Below are 24,337 nucleotides of genomic sequence, written 5' to 3'. Positions count from 1 at the left end.
AGATTCTTTACGACTGATTTCCGATGAATTTATGTAATTTCAAGGGTGATACAGCTTTTAGAAGTCTTCAAGATTCAGAAAAGAAGATTCAGCAAAACTAGACAAGAAGTTTACAACATTCTCGGGAGTAAAATATTTTTAGGAAATACTTCCGTCGTTGCACGGAGACTCATAATGGTCCATAAACGAAATTTTGTAGCGCAGTAATATGAAAAATAAAGACTTGCTAGTTTATAGATCTTTTACGTTTATTTTATGGATGCATTTAAGAGTAGTTTCACGGGTGATATATCTTTAAAATCGTTAAAAATGTTTCGGAATTTAATTATTCCTGTTACGTTCTCGAAGTTAATTATTCCTAACGAAAAGAAATATTATTGTTGTTTTTGTTATTGAAATTTGTTGCTAAAATAATGTAGACACGGATAAGTATAGATTGAAATAATGAATTTGCTATTCCATGGTCTGGTTTCAACATTCCAAAATTTATCAGTAGTTCTTAGTAGTTAGCTAGTAGTTATCGGTAATTCTTAAATATTTCAGCTATTTAAAGTCCTCAGCCAATAAATCTTGACCCTCAATCGCATGTTACATCGCCTTCCTCCTATTTTTTCTCCCTTTATCTTTCTTGAAAACATTCTAGTCGTCTTCAAAGCGTTGATACACCACTAGAACCCTTCCAAGTGGAATTTTCAAGCGGAATTCGCCTGGTTCTTGACAAATTCTTTTTCGCGACACGAGTCGAAGCACAGTGTTGAAATTATCGGGTGTAAATTGAATCGCGCGTAATTTAATCTTCACCGTTTCCGGCCCCGGCGTCGTCGTTGACGTTCGAGCGCCTTTGGCGAAGCCAACACAGTAAAACGTTGAAAATACTAAATACGTTAAATCCACGTGATACGTAATTTTGTGATGCTCGGAACTCTCGCGAATTATATTCTGAGGACTCTCGATGTCTGGACTTTTTATTATATCTAGTGTTAGCGGATAGATGCCTTCACGAACTGTATGGTAACTTCAACGATTTTATGTTTGCTTGCTTTATGAATATTATCTAACATTAAAGAAGAAGCAAAATTTTTCAACAAAAGCGTGATAATTTCTCCCGTTTCGTTAATCCACGTTCCAGTAATCGGCTTTGATCGAGAATGTTCCGACAAATTCTTCTTGTACTTCGTTATCATCGCGATAGCGAAGGTCGCGACGGTGATTTTACAGTTGAAATTCATCTTCTCAGGAGTTTTCGTTGCCAAATGATCGTTGTGAATGGCAACTGCGATCTTTGCTCCGGTTTTATCGAGGTCAGTGATAGCGGCGAAATATAATTAGCCGAGTTGTTTCGCGGGTCGTGGAACTTTGGTTGTAACGAAATTAGACCAGAGGAATCGCCGGAGATTCAGATGCTGTTGGTAACTCGTTGGTTAAGTGGAAACCGTAGTATAACGTGATTCCCTCTCATGGTATGTTAGAATCTGGTGGAAAACGCGATGTTTCGTCGTGAAAACTGGACGATGTTATACGTCCATATGTAGATTTATGTAGAGTAGCTGTTCTAAGTGGAAATGTTGGCATATCTTACAAGTAGACAGAGAACGTTAATGTTGATTCATATTTTTAAAAATATTAATATCTTGACCAGAAGTATGTTAGTAACACTGATAACTGGAATAAAAGTATGTCTTATCTTGTAAACGTAACACGCTCTGTATTTTTCTATTGATATTTGATATATTTCTGCGTTTTCTTCATAGTTGTAGAATTTCACATATTCGTTTATAAATGAACTGCGAAGAATTTATTTATTTATTGACGACAGAAATCATAGTAAAAACCGGACGAAAGAGAATCATACGTGTATAAGATATAATGTATAGAATAAGACAGTGAGAGTGGACAAATAGGAAAAAGACAAATATTTAATGCCAGGTACGAGCTTGCAAGAATACAAAGTGGAAAGTGTCGATAAAATTGTGTAATGTAGAAAAATATTGTAATATTAATATTTTGCACGAAAATGTATTATTTTTACTTTTAACATTAGAACGTATATCGAGACGAATTTAACACTGTGCAACGTTAAATCAGTCTATTTTATGAATGGTCGATTTATGAAGTAAGAATAAATCATAAAAATCATAAAAAACAAGGCAGTTTGTTCGATACATGTCACATGAATCATACCAGATTTTCATCTAAACGAATAATTCTCTTTTCGTTTTCAAATAATAATTTACATATTACCTATATTACTAATTAACAAAAAGTATATCCTACATGTTTTATTCCTTTAAAAAAAAAACTCTTAAAACACCAATCTCATATTACACACGAATTTAAAAATTATTAACTACATTTTAATTAATTGTTGTTTACCAAAATCACTACTGTCGCATATTTTCCACATTCATCGTTGAAAATGAACTAAAAATAGAATTATCCTGTCTATCACAGCCAACTACTCGAGTAATGGAATAACCGATTTAACTATTGCTTTGCCATAAAATATACCGTGTGTTTTGAATATTACAGCACGATTCTCTTGTACAGGAAAAATCTCGCAATTCGGTTTTTTACGAGAAAATAAATGTCCGCTAACGCAGAACAAAATCGTATAAAACCGTAAATGGAACAAAGTGGTTCTCTATTCTACCGAACCAGTAGAATGTTCGGTAAACATTAACCGACAAAATTATACCTGTTGACAGTAGAATACTCGGCACTTTTACCAACGAGGTCCGCGTCATTTATCTCGATAATAACTAAACGGAATAACGAGGTTACGAGAACGTTGCTGTAACTTTGACTGAAAAAGTGTATGGTGTAAATTTATCGGGTGTCGTTTGATTCGTAACGCGATATCGTTACTACGTGTAATAAAGGCGATAGAACAATGAGGTCGTGTACAAAGTACCACAACGAAGCAATTTAATAACGCGATAGTTGTACCATGGTTGCATTTCGTTCGCCGCGAAACGTTCGTAAGTGAAATTTCACGAGCTCGTTCACCGTTGTAAGAGTTGGAAAAAACGAAGAGCAAAGACTTGTTAACCGAATAACGTTCTACGGTTGCATTTTATTTTCCACGGAACTTTTGTAAGCCGAACCATCTTCGAATTTCCTCAACTTGATCACAATCGTGCAAGTTTGCAAAAGAAATAAAAATTCGTCGACGATACTTTGTACGAAAAAAATTCCATCGAGTGGCGAACACTCAGTTTTCACCAAGTTCGTTAATTAAGAACACCGATTCGTTTATCCGGAATCGAGTTTCATGACACAGGGAACGAAAGAAAAATAGAGAGAGAATGATAGGAGAAGAGGGAATTCTGCGAATGAAGCGGTTCATTTATTCTCAGTCGAATTGCACGAATTTCCCATCGAACGAATCAAAGCTCTGCAGTAATTGTATATAATACAATTATCGATGAAATCTCGAGCTTTGATAAAGTCGAACGCCAATGATTTTTTCCATTCACTCCCCTTTCGATAATCGGATCATTCGCGACAAGAGGATTCATTTGTTTTTACACTGTGTACGATCGGTCGATTTTCCAGCTCGATCTTGTCCCATTTCACCGTGCGAATTTTTCGGGGCTGTAATTCGATTGCTGGCGATACTTCCAAAACAGAATGACACGAGCGAGCGTTTTTCAATGAAAAATGTCGAATTTTGAATCTAAATTCAATAGCGCGAACCGATCGTCTCGTTTCGTAGCCTGTTACACCGTGTAAACTGATATTTGCAAAACGAAGGAGAATTATTTAATAATGTAGAATCGAATTTCACGTCATGGCCAAGAATTCGATAGCCGCGTATTCCCAACTTGTAATTTAATGTTTCGACACGAATTTGTCGGTCAACCGTCGAACGCGGCCAGCCTTTAATATTAAAACTTGGTAAATATTTCTCGAACTGTCGGCAAACGGGTTTAATATCGAATTTTTTGAATATTACAACTCGAACACGTTTCATGCGACGAATCAATCAATAGCGTTAAGCATTAAAACCTTTACACGTATCTCATTGGAAATATAAATCTAAGAATACTCCTGCTCGAATAAAGACTATATATTTAATTTCTTCAGCAACATTGACACATGTATCTGTTTTGAAAAATAAAAATCACCGTGATTTCATTTATCCGTCTAATTCCTTAATTAAACTAACTCCTTAATTAATTGAAAACTAAACGAAGTCGAATTACAAGTTTTTCTTTAAAAATAGCTAAGTGTCCGCATACTTTCTTGCACATTCTTCGTCGATTTTTCAACACACCCCATAATCGATGTTTCCCTCCCTCGACGCTTTGACATTTCACGAGAAGATTCCTGAAACTTTGTTATTTCGAAAGTTTTAACGCTCGCCATTCTTTCTTCCACGACGACTATTCTTTTCTTTCTTCTCTTTTTCCTTCATTCGCTTTTTTTTTCTCGTTCGTAGACAGTGTCACTAGCCCGACGATAATACGTACAGCGGCATTCTTTGTCGAACAGGGAGGATCGTATGTTTGCCGACTTTTCCAGGTCGAATCGCGAATATCCAGTGGAACTTCCGGTAGCGTAGAAACTCATTTTCCGCATCGACGGCCGGCAAAATTGTCGCGATTTGCTTGCTGGAAAACGGCCCGTAAAAATCTATGGCCGGTGCTATTTTCCCTCTACGTTCGGTCGCCCCTTCGTGTGCCGATTCGAGAAATGTTTTAGAACCGAGTGGTCGATCGCACTTCTTGCCGGGAACCATTTTTAATCGTGAATTATGAACAAGACAACGGCCGATCTGTCTCGTTTTACCAAGGAAAGAAAATGCCTAACTATACACTGGATAGATGTTATTTAAATGTTTCGTAGTGATAAGAAAAATAAAAGAACAAAAGAAGAATAGATGTCTGGTCCAGTAATATTCATAAGCGTAGGTGAAATTTCTACGGTAATTTGTGATATTAATGAGTGAAAAAAATACTAAATGTTATTTAAGCGTTTTGTAGGAACGTTAAATGTCAGAGAAGAGAATAAATATCGTTTAATTCTTTTTAGCATGGCAATATATATTATTTATTTATTGCTATTATTTATTGCTGCTAATGATTTAGCTTAGAGCACTAAATTATTTGAGCTGTCCGGAGTTGATAGATGAATGTTGCACGTGTCTGTTTGGTAATATTTAGCGATACAATTTATCGATTAATGTTTTATCTTCCGTGTGTCAAAGCAAATATGCTTGGATTTCGTTTCTACGGTGCACTGCAAAATAATTTTCCAACTGTGGGAAATTCAAAGGTACACTTTTACTGTATTTAATCTCTATTTAGAGCTCAATCTTCTCTATCATTTTGCTAAATAAACACGAATTTGTGTAAACACTCTCAGTTTAACAGTAGAATTTTAATACGCTTGGTCATAAACTTTTGTTTGGTATCCAAACTATTTCACGCATCTACCTTCTCACCCTTCGTCAAATAAGTTAGAAACAGTATAGTAAAGAAATTCCTACAGCGGAAATCGCAAGAGGGAGCGAGGATCAACAATAACGAGAACAGTGTTCCACGTAACATGGACAAGAAGGTAGAAAATACAGAACTTTAGAAATAGGTTTTGGGAGATAGCGTGCGTTGTTTGGAATGGTCACGATGCTCCAGGTGCATAATAACAGTGCCGTACGATAATCAATCGATGCAAATTTCTGAATTGCACGGCGCATGGACGAAATGAATATCGGAGACCACCCGGCTTTGCATATCGATTCGATCCGACTGGGAACTCATCAAACGAAGATCGGTCGAGGAGAAGATGAAAAACCTCGGAGAACAATTGATAAAAGAGAAGGAAGATGGGGGTTGGAGGAGGGTTGAAGCTAACGCGGGATGGCCGAAGAAATGGGGAAGAACGGGATAATAAATTGGCCGTGTGAAATGTGCCGGTTCAGCGTTTTATAAGTTTCCAATGGGGAATAGAGAAGCCCTTCGGGCCACCCTTCGCGAGAAGGATCGTCCTTGATACGCGCTCCGCTCCTCCAACAGAGGTAATTTTCAAGTAATGCCTCTTCTTTGACTTTGCCGACATGTGTCGCTCATCTGCTACCTTCCAACTGGGCGATATTTCAAAAGGGCCATGTGATATTAGCTTGTTAACTTTTTTTGAAGATTTCCTGGTAAATTATATAGTCTCGTTGCATCGGTGACTTGTCTACATCGGCTCACGAAAGTATTTGAACACTTTCCATAGGAAGCTTTTATGTATACGTGTATCGTGCGTGTCATATGAAACATTTTGAAATTTCATAGCGTAATGAGACACCGTAATGGAGAAATATAACAAGACACGGGCTGTTATGATTATATTGGTAAAATTTGAAACCTCAAGTCTGGAAATGTATACACAGATTACAAGATATTTGTCGCACGTATGTATCTTGGTAAAGAATTAGCGTATAGCACGAGTTGCTATTTTAATTATATAATAAATGTTAAATATGGTCCTAAAAATATTAAGGTCTATTAACCTAATGAATAATTGAACTGTTTATGTAGGTATTTCCCTGATCTCTGCGAGATATACAGGGTGTCCCAGCTTTTCCCGCAAAACTTTGCCAGCATATTCTATAAAAAGATAAGAGAAAGATATTACATAAACGTGGGCTCTGAAATGTTTCATTGAAAAATTATAACAAAAATACGAAATGACTGGTTTCTTGCTCGACACCATATAGGAATAACTTGTCGAATCACAATATGATTCCATTTCAAAATATTAAATACGTAGGATTGGTATCTACGTAGAATAGAGAGATTTTCCATAATTGTGGCAAATACGTCACAAATCTTTTGCATTAACACCTGCCGCGTAATAATTTATATTTGATAAATTAATATTTCCACGGTTCCCCGCGATTAACAATCCATTGACGTGATATCTGATGATCTTGGAGGCCAAGGAATTGCTATTCATCGTTCAGGGTAATGATAATCTAACTATTGCCAGACTGATTGACCAGATCAGCGAACTCATAAAGTAAACATTAGGGTTTGTGTAAACATATCAAACAGATATTGGCAATGTGTTCTAATGCAGTGTTAACGAGACACCAGTTCCTTATCATCTTGTATTTTTGTCATAATTCTTTAATGTCGCATTTGCTTATGTAACATTTTTTTTCTTAATTTTTCTTACAGAATATACTGGTAAGGATTTGCAAGAAGAAGCTGGGACATCCTGTTGCATATTTATATTAAATGTCTCGAAATTTCTCGGTATGCTTTCAAATTAAACTTAGAACGTAGTATTACGCGACAAACAACATTGTTGAAGCTGAACAGAAAGCACAACATCGTTCAACTTGAACAATTAGAATCAACGAAATTCCGAAGTTACCAACGAGCAGAGAACAAAACGTTAGCATCTATATACCAGGTTGCGCCCGATTCCCGCGAGAATGAAACAAAAGTGAACTTGTCTGTTCGGATTTAAGTGGACACTGCCTCGAACGTTCCGCTGGCACAGTCCATCCGCTTTGATCCGATTTGTTTTGTCGTTAACTGTGCGTTTGTTGCAGGACAGAGCATTGAAATTCTATTAGTTGGAAATACTTTCAGTTGGGTCTTTTAAATCGAATGATTCCAGTTTCACGTTCTCTCTTTACTCGGACCATTCATCGCGATAATGCTAACAATTCCACCTTCGTATTTCCAAAATTCGCGTGGTTATATCACGTTTTGATCGCTTTATCCGATGTTAAATGGCATTCATCCGATAAACACCGATGATAAACTCTTCTTCTTTTTCTCTTTTCAGATTTATCGCCAGCGTTCGTTCGATTCTCGCCGTTTAATTTCGGTGAGTATTTAAATCAAGCCCGAAAATAACAGAAATATTAGTTTCATCTCGAAATCATATAGATTTATGCAAAGCTGTGTATGACTCGATGACATTGTCCAGATTAGTTGAATAATGTGAATTCAGGTGGATTCAAATAAGGTATAAAAGAGAGCACAAAATTTTAATTATAGCATGCAACACATTTATTTACACGCGCATAAATTAATCAGAAACAGATTCAAATTAATTGGAAATTGTTCGTGCGCAAGGACCACCTGTGTCGAAGCTCGTGTGTATCATAATCGATCAGTAGAATGAATAAACTTTCCTATCGTTAGCGAGAAACAGAAGTATCAAACTAAAAAAATATAACGAGGTAGTCTTTGTTAATATTATCAATAAGTTCGTATTACTAATAAAACTCTTATTATTGAAACTATTATGTTCGTACATTTTCTCCTGAAAATATTATCAGTATCATTCACGTTGTTGGGAACTTGTTCGTTCGCGAACTCTATCTTATTTGAAGCATTTTAAACGATTTAACGTGGGTCACCGATGACCACGATGCCAGTCAGCGTGTTAAAATGACTCGAATTCAAACAGCTGAAAGACAGATAATTGGAACGATCGGGACGAGGGTTTATCCGCGTCAATAACAAGTAAAGAGAACGACTTCTGGCGTGACAGAAATCGATTGGGTGTAACTCGCGGTTCTTGTTCCGCGGACCAGAAATTCCCCGGAAATGATTGTTCCTCGTGTATGTTCCGCCAGTCAGCCACGAGATTTATCGCGCATTTTCGTGCTTCGATCCCGAAACCTACCAACGAACCGGTCGCAAGCTTCTGGCGTGAGACCTCTCGTCGATGCAGTTCCGTGCGTCGCCGCTGCGATTCGATAGACTCGAACGATAAAGTCTAAACCTCGCTTCGAATAATTCATACGCGGTTTCGAACCGCGAGAACTTCCTTTACCACCGACGTATAAGAAACTCTTTCGTTTTCGTGGCACGAACTTTGCTCGTTTCGTCTATTTCTTTTTTCTTTTCTCTTGTCTGCGTTGCTATTTCCCTCGGTTCCTTCCAAAATACCGCTACTGCACTTTGCACCCGTAAACGGAGCATCGCTTATTTTAAAAATGCGTCAATTTATTTAACAATTAACCATGCTGCGTTCTTTCGGTTATTTTCGATCCAGTTAAGTTTTTTTAAAGCTAAACAATATCTTCGCGCTGTTTGGATAAAATACGAGAAGAGTGTCATTGGTGTGGATTGACGTCGTTTCAATTGGAAATTGAGACGAAGCGGACAAAAACGTTGTGGGTTTGTTTTTAGAAACGTTTGTCTTCTGAAACGGTAAAGAATAGATTCAGCGGTATTTTTCACGCGACTTAGCAATCCACAGGGTTTCTAAACTTTGCCCAATATCCTTCCTTTTAGTGTCTCGCGTGATTTATCGCCGATACAAGCATCGATGAAAATGGATATTCCGGAGCCAATAAAATCAACTCTGATCCAAAGTAACACTAGATAATGCCACTTTTTTAAAGTCTATGTTCGTGAACTCTGGTATTATTCATTCTCGTGTCAAGCATGATATACGAGGTATTTTTATTATTAAATTCATCCTGAGACCACCTTATCACGATAAACCAAGGAACAAGGAAGACAAGCAAGAAGAAGAAAAAAAACCAAGAGTGTAAAAGCGGAGAAAAAACTCGCGAAAATTGTGCTTAAACGTATCAGATTAAGAGTCTAACTGTAAAAAAGTTTCCTAAGAACGTAGCTCGTGGCACGTAAAGGAAATAAAACTGGCGCTCTGTTTCTGAAGTGGCCGATGAATTCTTGGCTTCTGTCGAAGGGTGCAGTTTACGACACATTTCTGTCTCGGCGTTTTATTATTTATTAGCGAGAGAGAAGCGAAGACGAGGGTCAAATCTCGTCGAAAATATCCAACGGGGTTGAAGAGCACTGCAGTAAACGCAAAGGGTGCGCGCCCCCTTCTTTTCCTTTCCTCCTTTCTTTCTCTATTCTTCGCTCTTCTTTCTCGTTTTCGCTCCTCCCTAACCAAAGCTACATTATCTTTCCTTCGTCCCTCTACCACCCTTTATCCAACGTCGTATTGTGCGTGTCCCATTGTGCCGAGTCCGCAAGGGTGGGATCCCTCCTTTCTTCGTCCTTTCTCCCTTCTTCCGGCTCTTTTCTCTTTTTCTCATTCTATTTTTTCATGACTCTTCGTTTTTCCGTCTTTCATTTTGCACGTTTTTTCTTTTAGCTTGTTACGATCACATTTTTTCTCTTCTTTCGTTTTCTTTCGAGATCGCCCTTTGTGCAACATCTTTCTGGTTGTCTTAGCTTGTCTCTGTACCGAGTTCCCGTTTATTTATCTTTCTACGCGAGGTTTTTCCAATTTTCTTCTCTTTTTTCTCGCAGGTTTTTCTTCACTCGTCTTCAGTCCATGAAGTTTCTCGCAGTTTTATCCGATTGCAAAGCGTTCCTTTTCCCGGTTTTCTCACGTCAACCGTATTTCGTTAATTAGTCGTGTTTTTATAGAATTTCATTTTACTTTTCGCGGCTAACTCTGTTCACGCTTTATCTCTTTATGTTTCTGTTTCTTTTTTTCCTACGTTCTTACATTCTTTCCTATGTTCTTTCCTTACGTTCAAGATTTCGTTGCACTTTTCTATTTCTTCTCGCATCTCCCTCCACTCATATTTTACATTACAACGTATCTAGCCTATACCAATGTTTGCTCTTTTCTTTCTTTCTCTCTCCGGTGTTTTGCTTGTTCCCATCCATTTTTCATTCCACAGGATCTCTTCTTTGCAGCTTTTCTTCTTCTTTCTTTCGTCTTTGTCTTTTTATTTCTCGTTATTCCATAGTTTGTTCATTGTTCAGCAGCATTTATCTTTCCCTGTTTTCCTTTTTGCTCTACGTCTTTCACACTTTTGATGTTCGGTATTTCGTTATCTTTTGCCGCATTCTCTTTTTCGCGTGATATATTCAGTCCTCTTCGTTCGTCATACATTTTTCGTCATTTCCTGTTTTACGATCTTTCGCAATCCTCCGGTATCCCTTTCTATGTGCCAAGAAACTGCTATTATCGTCTGTCTCCTCTAACATTGCTCGTTAATTTCTGAAAACCACTCTCTACCATATCTTCTCCTATCAAAATACAAAACCATCTCAAACCCTTTAAATCCCCTAGAACCACCAAGAACCGCGATTTCGATTTGTATTCTCTAGCAGCAATTTCAAATTACCCGAAAACCGAGTTCCAGTCTATCTTCTCTTACACCCTCCATTAAACAGAAAAATAGCAGTAGCTGTACAAAATAAAAAACCGTGCGAAACTTCTTCAAATCCATCAAGAATCGCGATTTTGATTTGCACCTACTCGCAGCAAGCTCGAATTATTTAAAAATTCAACCCAATCCATCTTCCCCTAATGTTCGTCATCGACTTCTGAAAACCACCCTCTATAGTATCCTCTCCTGTCAATACGTAAAATCAAGCCAAACCCTTAAAAACCCCCAAGAACCGCGACTTCGATTTTCCCCGAGCCCTGCTGCATGTTGATTTCCAAGCACGATGGTCCGCGGTGCATAAAGTATGACGCAATCACACGCGCGCCATGCTAATAATAATAAAAAGGGGTGGCTTGGCTAGCAACAGCCCAGACACAATGCAACTTGCTGCGGGAACGGCATCGGAGAAACAAAAGATTCAATTTTACAGACGCGCTGCGTGTTCTCGCGCAAGAGGGTAGCTCCGCTTGCTAACGAGCCACCCCCTTGGCGCTGCGTGAACGCGAAACACGGCCACCCCATTTTCAGTGCACAGTGGCACCCCATCGTCCTCGTTTTTCGGCGGTAACGCGCGTTTCCCCTCTTCTGTGCGCGCTGGGTCGAAGACGGAACTTGGGGGATGTTCCTGGGGTTAGACAGGGATTCAAGGGATGAACCGGCTGAAAGAAGGGGACTGTTAGGTCTGGCTGGCGTCGGGCGAGTGTGTGAGAAGAGCAGGGCTGCTGTGCGAGGTTTGGGAAGAGGATGCGAAGAAGACATAAAAGATTAAGTGAGGAAACAGACGGTTAAGCTGTAAGAACGAGGGGCGAGAATGGATGGAAATTTTTTAGTTAAAATATGCAAGGAATTATGCGCGTCAGGAGAAACAAGACGTAGCGAAAACTGATGCATTGACCGAGGATGTTTACTTATTTATAGAAAATTTGTAGGTGAATAAAAAGTGCACGAAATCCATGTGAGATGAATTCGTTCCAACATTTGAATACAGGCGGAATATTGTCGCAAAAGGAATGAAAATAAATCAATCGTCGAGATAATTTCCGAATCGAGCTGATTTCCAAACTTCTTTTAAGTTTCATCTGCGTTCTGGACCAGTAGTTGCTGTGATTTTTCGTCTTCACATTTCTAGAGACTATCAGAACATGGTTTTTAAATCGCTGGTATATTTTTTCCGAGATTAATCAGGAGTGATATAACAGTGTGGAATGTGTTGTTTACGCGGCGTCATTGTAAAGCATCGTATGTTTTAATTAATAGAGGAAATTGAGAAATTATAAGGAGTACCATTAGTGGTGGTACCTTCATATGACTAGAAAAATTCCATACTAGGAAAATGAAACGTAGAACCGTACAAAAAATACTTCATCGGAGACCGTGGATATGTAAAAGTACTTTCTGTAGCCACTGTAGATTCTTCCTGGCGCCATCAGATATTCCCCTCGGCCGTGTTTCCTGTCGAAATAATATCGTCCCCACGTTTCCCTGTTTCTGCTAAATAAATTTCGCTGTTGACATGCGTTCCTCCGTGGCTGACGTTCTCGATACAAAAGTCTCTTTGTCCGTACGACCCTTTTCGCGCACGTAACACGCAAGGGATGAAGCGCGAGGATAGTTTCCAGTAATTAAAATTTGAGACCAGACAACCGTTTGACCATCGCGAGCTCGACGAAATAAAACGGCAGGGAGATTATGCCGGGACGTTTACGTTAAACGCATTTATGAGGCGACGAAGAAATTCACTGAATGCCCGGCTGAATCCTCTGATGAAAAGGTAGAAAGAAATTTTACTTCGTGGACATACATAAATAGACTGTTAAAAAACAAGGACAGGACATACAGTATTCGCCGAGAGGAATAAAGAGTGTCTAATGGAAATAAATTCTAAAAAATTAATATATACATATATATACGTCTTATCTTTGATTGGTAATTTAATGCGTTATTTGGTGAATAATCGATAATAAAACATATTTCTGTCTATGGGTGTTTCCTCGGTCATTTAAATTTACGAACGTTTTCTTTGCTGGCTTAAGGAGATAACGAAGATACTTGTCAGGCACTTTTATCGTATTCGATATATTAGGTTGTCCGAAAAGTGTCTTTCTTTTACAGACACGTATTTTACATCGATGCATCTTTATACAAACATGAAACCTAATCTTTCAAACGTTTTGATCTTTATCTTGATAGAACAAAATGAATCATACGTAATTCGATAAAATAATATAAAACAAAAAATGTTGTGCATCCATTATTTCCTTATAAAACGAAAGAAACTTTTCCGACGACTTAATATGTACACGTAAAGCGAGAAAGAATAGATTCTAACGTTAATCCTGAATCGAATAAAGCATTGAATATTATTCATAATTTATTATCGTGTTGAATTTCGTCAAGAAACAGAAATAAATTAATATAAACGATCGATTTCTTATTAACTTAGAAAAGTATTTTGTTGTTCAACATTAATTTTTCAACTTTTTATCGAAAATCTGGTTGACCAAACTTTCAGAGTGCGGAATAATCGATTTTTTCGTAATCGTACATCGATCGTTAAAGCTGTTGTTTTGGGACGAACAGGCAAGTCATAGCCGGATCGTCTATCTCGTCGGATAAATGGAATTGGGTAGTTCGGCCAACTTCGTTCCAGTCGATGGCAACTTCGATGGCGACCTGTTCTTAGCGAAAACTCTCAAAAACGGAAGTTGAATTGCTCCCTGAGGGAATCTACACGGTCATCTCACTCTGGAACCAATGACTATAAACAGTCCGTTAAAGAATTTCGATCTTTCGTCGTCTCAGGTTCCGTTTCGTCGAATGGAACGAGTTGTTTCGATTATGGCTGGCATGGTCGCAGTCGTTATACGTTGATAATGGCACTTTGGTCTCTTCTATCGTTTGCTCCGGATGTACCTCGTTCGCTTTCTTCGTTTCGCAGTGATATCCTCGCAAGGACGAAAGGGTAGAGGTACAAAATCGTTTCAATTTCGGACGAAAGCTAGAATTCTGTAGGTTGTACGAAACATATCCAGAAAATGAATCCCTAGTTAAGCTATTAAAGAAAAGCAGAAATTGATTTCCATAACCTTTGACGTTCATTGTATTCTTCATAGCTTCAACTACTTTTCTACGTACCTTTTACCATTATCGAAGCAGTTGTCATATAACGGAGCACCCGTTTTTGTGTCCCGGTGTGAGTATAACTTCCGAAAACCCAGACGATGTGACACAATTTCGTGGAGCCACGACCGTGAAATTCGCGAGAAACGAATGAAAAACGACGAAGCTGCGAATCGTCTGTTGCTACGAACTTCTTTCCCGCCGCTTCGTTCATCGTCATGCGCATCCTCCCGGTCGTCATTCAAGTTTCTAACCCATCTTCTTGCCATTGAATCGCTTATGGCACGTTTTTCATACGTCTCGCAAAATCGACGATCAACGTCAGCCGGTTCCACATTTCTCCCATTCAAGAAACAGACAGCAGAGCGCATTTCGCAGACTGTCTTGAATGCGTTAAGAACGAACAAGTACTCCCAAAGACGATCAGCTTGTTTCGAATTGACATTTGTCAGTAAATAAAGGAAATTAGTATGCTTGCGCACAATAAAGCTTGAGCAGCGTCGCAGTAGTAATTTTCTTGAAGTAACTTAATTTATGGACACGTCTAGTACTGACCCTGTGCAAACGAATTTTTCATATTGTTGGCACATTATCTGTAGCAGAAGGTTCCAAGACCTTAACACTTTGACTGCCACGCCGAAATCACATGTTTCGCTCAGGACATCATGGGAGTATTTTTATTATTCGAAGCATATAATGGCAAAATAATAATAAATTGATGATGTAAGACAACATTCTTCCTGAATGGGCCGTTTATCTTATTGGTGGTCACGAGTGACCACCGTGGCGCCTTGGTAACAGTTGATAACGACATATTATAACAAGGCTTCGTTTATTTCAACAAACCACTCGCATTTATTATTTCGTCTAAGCAAAACGTGCAGAATATATTGTTGTAGCGTGTAGAAGATATTAGTAAACAGTTTGCTGTTTCTATATATAATAGTAAGGTATGTGCACATTCCTAACTTCAATTATATGATTATAAAGCAGCATTTACGATTATTTTCTGAGGTGTGTTTATAATAATATTCGTAGATTACCCCTCAAAGATGTGGATGCAAACACAGTGCACCGTTAGATGCAAGATTTGTTCTCATTCTTTTTATTGATGTTCTAATAAAAATGTTTAATTGTTCAATGGGGCACTTTTTATTTCAAAGTATCTTCTATTTATCGGTTATATTGAAAATGTCCTAACTGTCAATTTTCATACAATTTTTACAATTGTAAGAAGTTCAAGCGCTCCGGTCACCAATGACCAACGTGGCAGTCAAAGTGTTAAACTAGAAGAGGTGTAGGTAACATGTAGGTAATACATGTAGGTAGAAGGTGTTAATTTTCTACTATCATCGCTTGGATGTTTCTTGACGATTAAACAGGAACGCCAGAGGAATCTGGCCGTTTCCAATGGAAGTTGTAGAATTATGGGCCTACGATGGAACATGGAGGAAAATATGTGGATTATTTGCGGCACGATGGCCCGCCTATTAGGAAAAGTTTATCAGAGAGGTGTTGGGAATTCTGATTGCTTCGGAAATTTGGTGCTGGTGGTTCGAGGAACAATTTCGGTGCCGATAAAAGGCACGGTGACGATCGGGGTATTTCATTGAAATTGTTTGCTGGAACACATTGTCGCATTGTCTACCATTTTTAATTAACAATATTTCGTTCTTCATCTATGAACCAGACGATATTTCATTTTTGAATTTAGTCAAAAAGGGTCTGTTGTAATTTTTATTCAGATTCAAATTTTTCTATTTAATAGGAATATCTATTAGCAATTTTACTTCAGAGGTAAAAAAACAAAGGAGTTTAAAATATTTTGGAACATTCTAACATCTTCACGGCGAGTACGAGCAACTTTGGTTGTCAGAGATTATAACACTGCACAAGTTGTACAGAAATTATTGGGAAATAAAACAGGTAATCGTGGAATGCAGAGAAAAAGTAGGGGGCAAAAATGTATTGAAAATGTAAATTTATAGGGACACGTAACAGAATTCCGCAGAAAGAATAACAAACTTTTATAGAAAAATCGCGTGTCCGCTAATAACGAAACATATAAATAATTCCGTGAAAAATGGCCAACTAAATTATTTTTCATATAAAATCTACAGATGACATTAATCGGCCAGCTTGTTACGCAATTAACGTTAGAACACGTGCGAGTACTAATATTTGTGAAAAACAAGAGAAAATGTATGTAATTGGCTCAAGGAAAGCAAAGAAATCTAATATTCTCATCGCGTACCTATGAACATCTTCACCGATGATTTCGGGAAACATAGTCAATTCAAGGATTTAAAAAACGTATTGATATGTTATGTTTTCTTATTCATAAATCTAATTTTCGTTGACTATCTAGTGAGACAACAAGTAAGAGTGAGTGTTTAATAAACAAATTAATTTTGCTGTTTCAAACATTTTCCATTTAAATTCGTTCAAAAAAAAAAAAAAAAAAGAAAAAAACAAAACTAAGGCCGTCTATCCTGGAATTACCCTAATCCAAAACGTGCCGACGTAAAGGCGTTAGAAAAACGGAAAAAATGCCAGATAGGTCGTTTTATCTAAGTAGAGCAGAATAGACGAGTTGGAACGATGGAATTGGCTGCGAATAAGTTCGCCGAGAACCGAGCAAACAACTATTCTACCTTTCGCGTGGGGCTAAGAATCCAAAGGTTCCTGGGGATGGTGGAAAAAGGGTGATCTGATTTCCACCTGAACGGATCCGCGTGATCGCGTGCTCACGATTCCGTTACGTTTATGGAAAGGATAAAAGAAACAGAATGGTTTTGTATTCGATCGAGCTTTCCAAGCTTTATGTAGAGACGGTAAATCCATCGTGCTCTCTCCGATTCGCTGATCCCACGCTTGTTCTATGAGATAGTGCGCTAGACTGTATTGGCATTCAGGAGGTGGGATGGATGGGATATATTTGTTGCGGGGCAAGTGCGAGTTGTTTGGTTGATTCTTGGGGCTGAGACGATGGAGAGATTCGCATTCAATGGTTCTGTCGGCTGGATTTTACGTTTGGAGGTGTAAGGTGCCTGCTGTCGGAGATAATATTCTATGAGAACTACATATACGTTAGAAAATATTATTATATCGATATAAATTCTTCTAAGATATTCTTTTCAGACGATATAAACGATATTTACACGTACAGTCAGTCAGGAGAATCTACGTACATCTATTGAATTTTGAGAAACTGATTTACCGAAGGAACTAATAAACCACTTTGTCACGAAATTGAGTACATTTAGTATTAACATATTTTTCAAAGGAATTTTTAGAAGGAAAATCGAGGTTTATGACTTACAAAAGTCTTGGACAAAGTTACATAAACTACGAGACCTTGTTCTACGTTAAGGGAATAGCAAAATATTATTACAATATATTAATATTATATAATATCGAGCTCACTATTTTTATGATTTCACTTAAATATAATTGATGTTTGTAATACTGTGTTTTATATCTTTCTACTTCATTTTTCTAATTTTACCAGCTTCATGTTTTACCAATATGTGCCTTAGTACACCCAGAAAATGTACAGATATAATATTTTATATTCAAGGGACGTACGTAGGTGTGTAGAGGTTTTTACTATGTTTTATATTTAAGGAGTAGGCTTTTGTAATTGTATAGGTACCGTGACTGAATAAAATACAATTTTCGGTACACATTGCTCGTGGCAAACTAACGAAGAAATAACGGAGGCAAACAAGACCGTAACGTTCCTTGGACGACAATATCGTCTCTCTTTCTTTTCATCTCCTCCTTTCTCCCTCTGCTTGTCCCGCTTCATCAGCGCGATAAAGAGCCTACCAAGCGATTCAGCGTTTTACTCGCTGCAACGTAAGAAAACACCGCACGAGGGCAGACAGTGGAGGAGGAGAGCATCATCGATATCTCGAAGCGGGTAGCTTTATCCGATTGCCTGGTATCGCATCGGTGGAGAATTAAGCTTCGTAAGAGGTTCTTGTTCCCGGGACCAATTCGGCGAACGTAGGCAATATTTGTGGAAATGATTCGACCGATATTAGGCACCAATAGAAAAGTATGTCTGTCCATTCTTTGCTTTTGCCTTTTCCTCGTGTCCTCTGAATCCGTATTAATTTCTACGAACGTAGGCGATAAACCGGGAAGAATGACGCTCGACGATTCGAAGGAAACTCGAGAACCGAGGAAATAGCACGCTTTTGTGAGGAAACGATTGGAAAGAAATCTCCCGAGGGACGAAGAATTTGTTCCTAACTGGTCGGTTACGATCGCGTCTTTCGTCAATGGGTGAACATTGAAAGGTATCACAGAATAGACTATTGTTACTAGATGTGTTTCTATGTATTTCTCGCTTTGAATAATACGAATACTATTAGTATTCATATTGCTTGTTAGTGTGGTAGCTTGGTAGTATTAGGTACAATAGTTATCGTATGACCATTATATCGATCTCTATTATACGTTATCGCGTGAATCGTTCTGAAGCTATGTTGATCAACTTGACAAATTAACATTCATAAAACCGTGACAATTATTATCACAATCTTATTATCATCAGGAATTTATCAAATTTATCATGTATCGAGTTATACGATTTTCTAGCAAACCGTCATAAAGTGATCATATTACCGTCGCACGTATAAATTTATCTCTTAGTCAGGCAACCAACTCTGCTTAACTATCATCAAATTACAAACACCACAAACTGTACACATTCGTGTACTCCAAACTTCGAGCACCTTAAACCAAGCAGAAAACCTACTATACTGGTTTTACCATCGCGAAACTTGAACATTCTCCAGACGCGAACCGTAAACTCGTAGTATTTCCGACTTAGCACGAGCAAGCAAAGAACCAACGAAAGAAGAAAGGAAGAGAAAGAAAGCAAAAGTTCGCCGAAGCTCGTATCCGCGCATAAATCATGCGAATGTGTCCTACGCGGCGAATAATTCACGCGGGTGTCGCCGATCTTGGCCAAATCGGCGGTAATGCAAAGTGACACGCGACGAAGATCACGCGAGGATTGTGTATTAGCGAGAAAGAAGCCTGTGAAACATGAACATGCACTATCGGCCACGAATACTACGATACATATTGAACATATGATAAGTTACATTTATTAGGAAAGTCCAACGAATTTTATTTTATTAATTTTGTTACATATCATCGGTATTATCATACCACAGAATCGATTTGAATCTTCATTCCTTGCATATTCTTACACATTGAGTTTTATGCAAAAGTTTCAGGTATTGAGATTTAATGTTACACTTTTAATTAACATGTCAATTAACATGTATTTTAATGAGCAGAACCAAATTATATTAAGAAAATTAACGAATTGTATTAAATAAAATTTCTAACGCTAGAAAATGAAAGCAATAAAAAATATTAAATTTGTATTAAATATTATAAAACGTGCAAATACCTTGACCGACAGCGTACGTAAGAACACTGGTTCGCGAAAGTATTTGAATGTTTACCATAGAAAACTCTTCTGACCATATTTTACGTGTTGTATATAGAACTTTTTGACATCTGCTTAGCATCTCAATGAGACACGACTTTCTATTTAGCAACAACTGGGTATAAAGCGTAAATAGCCATCTTAAGCTGTAACTTTGCACAATAAGTGTCAAATATGATCTCACTGAATATCGAAGTGTATTGATACAATCGATAATTGACTATTTACATGCTTTTGAAATTTCTTTTTGCGAAATATATACTTGTACCGAATATCTCATGACTTCTGTTTCAAGCTCTATCAATATAATCACAATAACAGAGTGTTATTACAGTACTAGCGAAATTTCAAAATGTTTCAAACAATGCACGTAACGCATTGATAAAAAGAGTCTACAAATGTTCAAATACTTTGATAAGCAAATACACACAAGATATAATACACACACACACACACATTATTCTATTACTGCAAAATGGATCACACATGATTCAATAAAATAATATTAAACAAAAAATGTTGTGCATCTGTTATTTCCTAATAAACCAAAAGGAACTTTTGAGACAACCTAATATACAGATATATCTCCAGGAAAGTGTCTCCGTGGTGGAACGTTGTTTTCCGATTTTCCTCGAGGTTTCACGCTTATCCGAATCCGCTTTCAACGGCCGCGACGCTTTCTACAGGAAGAAAAGCCAGCCCGGAGCCATTCCCTGTTTTCCGCTCGAACGTCGCCGGCCAACGAGGACCAGCGGCAGTTTCTCCGTCGAGAGAACAGCCCGCATGTCCTCGCCTCTGCTTTTCCCTGTTTGCTCTTGCACGTTCCCTGATACGTCACCGTCCTTTTCCGTTCGCCTGCCGACAGAAGATTTTCCATCTTTCTTTCTCTCTCTCTCTCTCTTTGTCTTTCCGTATTTCGTGTGTCTATCTGGCTGTGCCTCTGCGATTCTCTGTCTCCGTTTAGGAGCACAAAGAGGAGGCCTGGCGAAGAGCGACCGGGAACGGGACTGTAGTAGGAGGAAAGGGAATAACTGTTGGGCGACAGCCGCCTGGCAACGTGTTCTCTGAATAGATTAGAACGTGGTAGGAAGTTTGAAAGTTTACGTTTGCTCGTGAACGGGATAAAAGTGGAAGGCTCGGGCTTTTTGACGTTTCAGGTCTTTCGGTTCAGTCGATTTTTGGTTTACATTCTCGTTTCGGATGTATTAGCGTTTCAGTTCTTTTGATTCGGTCGATTTCTAGTTTTAATTCTCATCTGGCAGATCGTTTTCTCAGTGTTTTTAAAATTCGCCCCAGAATCTTGAGACATTTATTTACTCTTAATGAAACTTTGCTATTCGATGTGAATTTCGTGAATTTCTAAATGCACCTATGTTTGAACAGAATCGCTGATATAATCGAATGTTCTCGATGTCTTTGTTACGTAAAACTCTATACATCGGAAAGCAGAGAAAGATGATGTTACGAACGCTATTTTCAAAATTCCACTCTTTATTCGCGTCATGTTCCTGCAATAAATGAACTTACAGAAATAGATCATGCAATAAAACTAACAAAATAATTAAAAAATAAAGTATTCCTATATAAATTTATATCTCGGTTTCCTAAAAATCTCTTCGTTCACATCCAGAAGAAAAAGAATTTTCGTAAACGTCCTCCATCTATTCATAATACAATCACGTGCTACCGTTAACAAATTTGCAATACGAAATCGACTTTATCCTTTTGCAAAATGTTTCGCCCCTTAACGTTTTATCTGTACATTTAATTTCCTAACTCCTCTTCGTGCTTATTCCAAGTCTCGTTCGCATGGTATGTACATCACGAAAGACTCTAATCGTTTCAATTTCCATTTCCGTGGATCTGAACGGTGGTGGCAGCGAAGAAACTCGAAGCACGTTTACGGGGCGAGCTAGCTACCCCATAGAAGCAAAGGGAAATTTTTTCCCCGGTCAGGCGGATGGTTAGGTGCAATTTCGACGGCCGACTTCCGCAACTCTCGTTCTCCTCGTACACACGTTTCGTTGGCAGCGTCGTTACTGCCGCGATATTTCTCCAGTCCGAATTCAAAGGAGCAGTCTCGTTCTGCCTCGATTACGAATAAACGAGGAATTTGTCGTAGCCGTGGTAACGAGCAGCAAACGGAAGGGATGAATAAACATGGCGAGAGGTAACAGAAGACGCACGGGACCGGGAGGAAATAAAGATTAAACCGGTGGGGTCACAGTGAAAAAAAAACAAAGGAAAAGAACACCGCGATTCACGATGAAACACTTCAGGGAACAAGAGGAGAGAAGTATTGTATAAGTTGATGGATATTGAATTGGAGCTATGTGCAGAAATTTCAGTCGTGTAAGTAGAATATGTTGCACAGTGGCTTACAATACTGTTGATAATACGGATATATTAGGCGTATTATGTGAAACTACTTGTTGTATCATTAGCACTGTAACGTGCCACGATTATCATATTATATTATATAGAATAGTGAAATTTAAAAAATATATATGAAAAATGTTTGTAATAAGCGTATTCGAAGAAAATTGATACAGTATGACCAGTTGTTTGAAAGTAAATATTGTCTCAGTAAATGTTGCGATTTACTTGCTAATAATATAACAAATGATCGAGTATTGAAATACGTTCATAGGCTTTCTGAACTATATTTCTGATACTTTTATATACATTTCCAAGTTTGTTTCAAATTTTACCGATATAATCGTGATGATCTGGTCTTGTCGCAGTGCTAATAGAATTTCCAAATGTTTCGTACGACACGTGCACTATATTTTTAAGAGTTTCCCAATGTCGAAAATTCAAATACCTTTGTGAATCATTCTTTGTATCAAAGCATCTTTGTAATTAATAGATTTCTTTATCAGAATTCGCTTTTTCTACTCTCAATTTTACTAGAAAAGTGACAAATACTGACAATTTTTAGTGGTTCTAATTAATTCGATGGCCATTATAGAAAAGGGAAAGGAAAGGAAAAGAGTAGAGAAACGTATTCGTTTCCGGTGTAATCGTAAAGGCTGACTCGTAGCACCGGACTAATGGAATATCCTTGTAGAACGTACGGGCTAGAAGCCGCTGGCAAAGTCACCGGAGGGATACCGTGAATTCGAGAATGCTAATACGCGAGAAAAACCCGATCAACTCCGATGTTTCGCGTTAATCCGGAATTTATGTGACGTCCTCTTCGCCCGATAAACTCGCGCTGAACGTGGATTACTTGAAAAATGAAGTAGATGGAATTAGGAAGTAAAGCGAAGGAGTTCTACTTCTCGTTTTGGAAGACTTTAAGAGAGAAAGTTTTAAATGGTGTTCCACAATGTGCGAAATTTTACGTCCTTACAATGTTTGAGCGATATATAACATATGAAATGTTTCGTAGTTGATGATAAAACGGTAAAACAATCAAAAGTAAAAATATCGAAAACCGATAAATCTTCCAACGATACTTCAATCTGAATTAGTCTCAAATATCAACTATTCCTGTCAAACAGAAATTCAAATATTTCCATCCAAAGACTCACGCATTTTTTTAAATGCTTTGCAAAAGCTAACAATACTCTTCATTCGTAAAGTCTGAACACATAGTTATCAATTATTCTTCTGAAATGGGTAGGAAAATATATAAACAGGATTTCCCTCTAGAAACTTACATGCTTTCCCTTAAATCCATTACAAAACCCCTCAAAATATGCGGTGTCTTCGCGGAAGCTAGAAATATCGAGGAAACCCGGAAATCCCGGGACGACTGTGAATATCTCTGTCGAATTTCCAGCGAATTCCTCGGCGTCTCATAACGGTAAGACGCGGTGAACCGGCTGTTATGGCGACGTACAGCTTCTATTCTCGTGTTCTCCGCGAGGAAGACGCACGGCAGGCCGTTCGAGAAATCCGGCAGACGCGTTTTTCGCCAACCGTTTATGCGCGATTGCTTTCGCATAAATTCGTCGAGACTAGGGAAGAAAGGCACGTGTGTATGTACGTATAAAGCCTAGAGAAGAGAAGAGAAAAGAAAGGGAGAGGAAAGAGATGGAACGAGAATAGAGGGTGGACTTTTTCCCTCGTGGCGCGCGCGCCACTTGCGGCTTTTCCCTTCGCCCCCTTTCCGAGCCAGTGGTTTCCGATATTCGAGGAGTTGCCAGCGGCGATAAGGGGAATCGTATTGTTTCGTTCGCGAAAGGAATCGACGGGTCCCTGTTTATTCGACTCGCTGCCGAAGCAACCGACTGCATCCTGTAAACGCATTATCGTCTCGTCGAGTGTAACGCCACCATGCTCCCGTAATTGAAAGGTTTTAATGCACGTAGGAATGTTACCGTAGGGGATGCTGCGCTCGAGGTGAAAGGGTGACGGAAATATTACCGATGCCGATGGTTTCGATTAAATTTATAACGCGAAGAATGCGCTTCACCGTGTATTCGTTCGCTTTACGTGTCTCATGATATCGATTTGTAAATTGTAGTGTAAATTGTAATGTAGAAAATGTACTTTTTACAATTTTTATAACTTTTAAGATCCTTCCACTGTAGATTAACAAGCGAAGGTGTGTGTTTGTCTGCGTGTGTGTGTGTGTGTGGCAGTAACATTAAAAAACAATCATTTCGAGTGGATTT

At 38.3% G+C, this 24,337-nt stretch overlaps 1 protein-coding gene across 7 annotated transcripts in view; it reads left to right on the top strand.

Moving 5' to 3' along the window:
- The window catches only part of PH4alphaEFB (prolyl 4-hydroxylase subunit alpha-1), a 223,453-nt gene that overhangs the window by 85,791 nt on the left and 113,325 nt on the right, over positions 1–24,337 (top strand). For 5 of the 7 annotated variants that reach the window (XM_069123714.1, XM_069123711.1, XM_069123710.1 and 2 more), the window contains one exon: positions 7,789–7,830. The exons of the other annotated variants lie outside the window; for them this stretch is intronic. Coding sequence is in view for 1 of the 5 variants with exons in the window: in XM_069123708.1 (XP_068979809.1) it covers positions 7,789–7,830 (42 nt within the window). In the remaining 4 variants the exon portion in view is untranslated. The remainder of the gene's footprint in view (positions 1–7,788; positions 7,831–24,337) is intronic. 7 annotated transcript variants of the gene reach the window in all.

The sequence above is a fragment of the Bombus flavifrons genome, chromosome 11, assembly GCF_040668555.2.
Source record: "Bombus flavifrons isolate JBK064 chromosome 11, iyBomFlav1_principal, whole genome shotgun sequence".
NCBI classification, from domain to species: Eukaryota; Metazoa; Arthropoda; class Insecta; order Hymenoptera; family Apidae; genus Bombus; species Bombus flavifrons.
The sequence above is the reverse complement of the archived record's forward strand: the minus strand, read 5'-3'. Positions and strand labels throughout refer to the sequence as shown.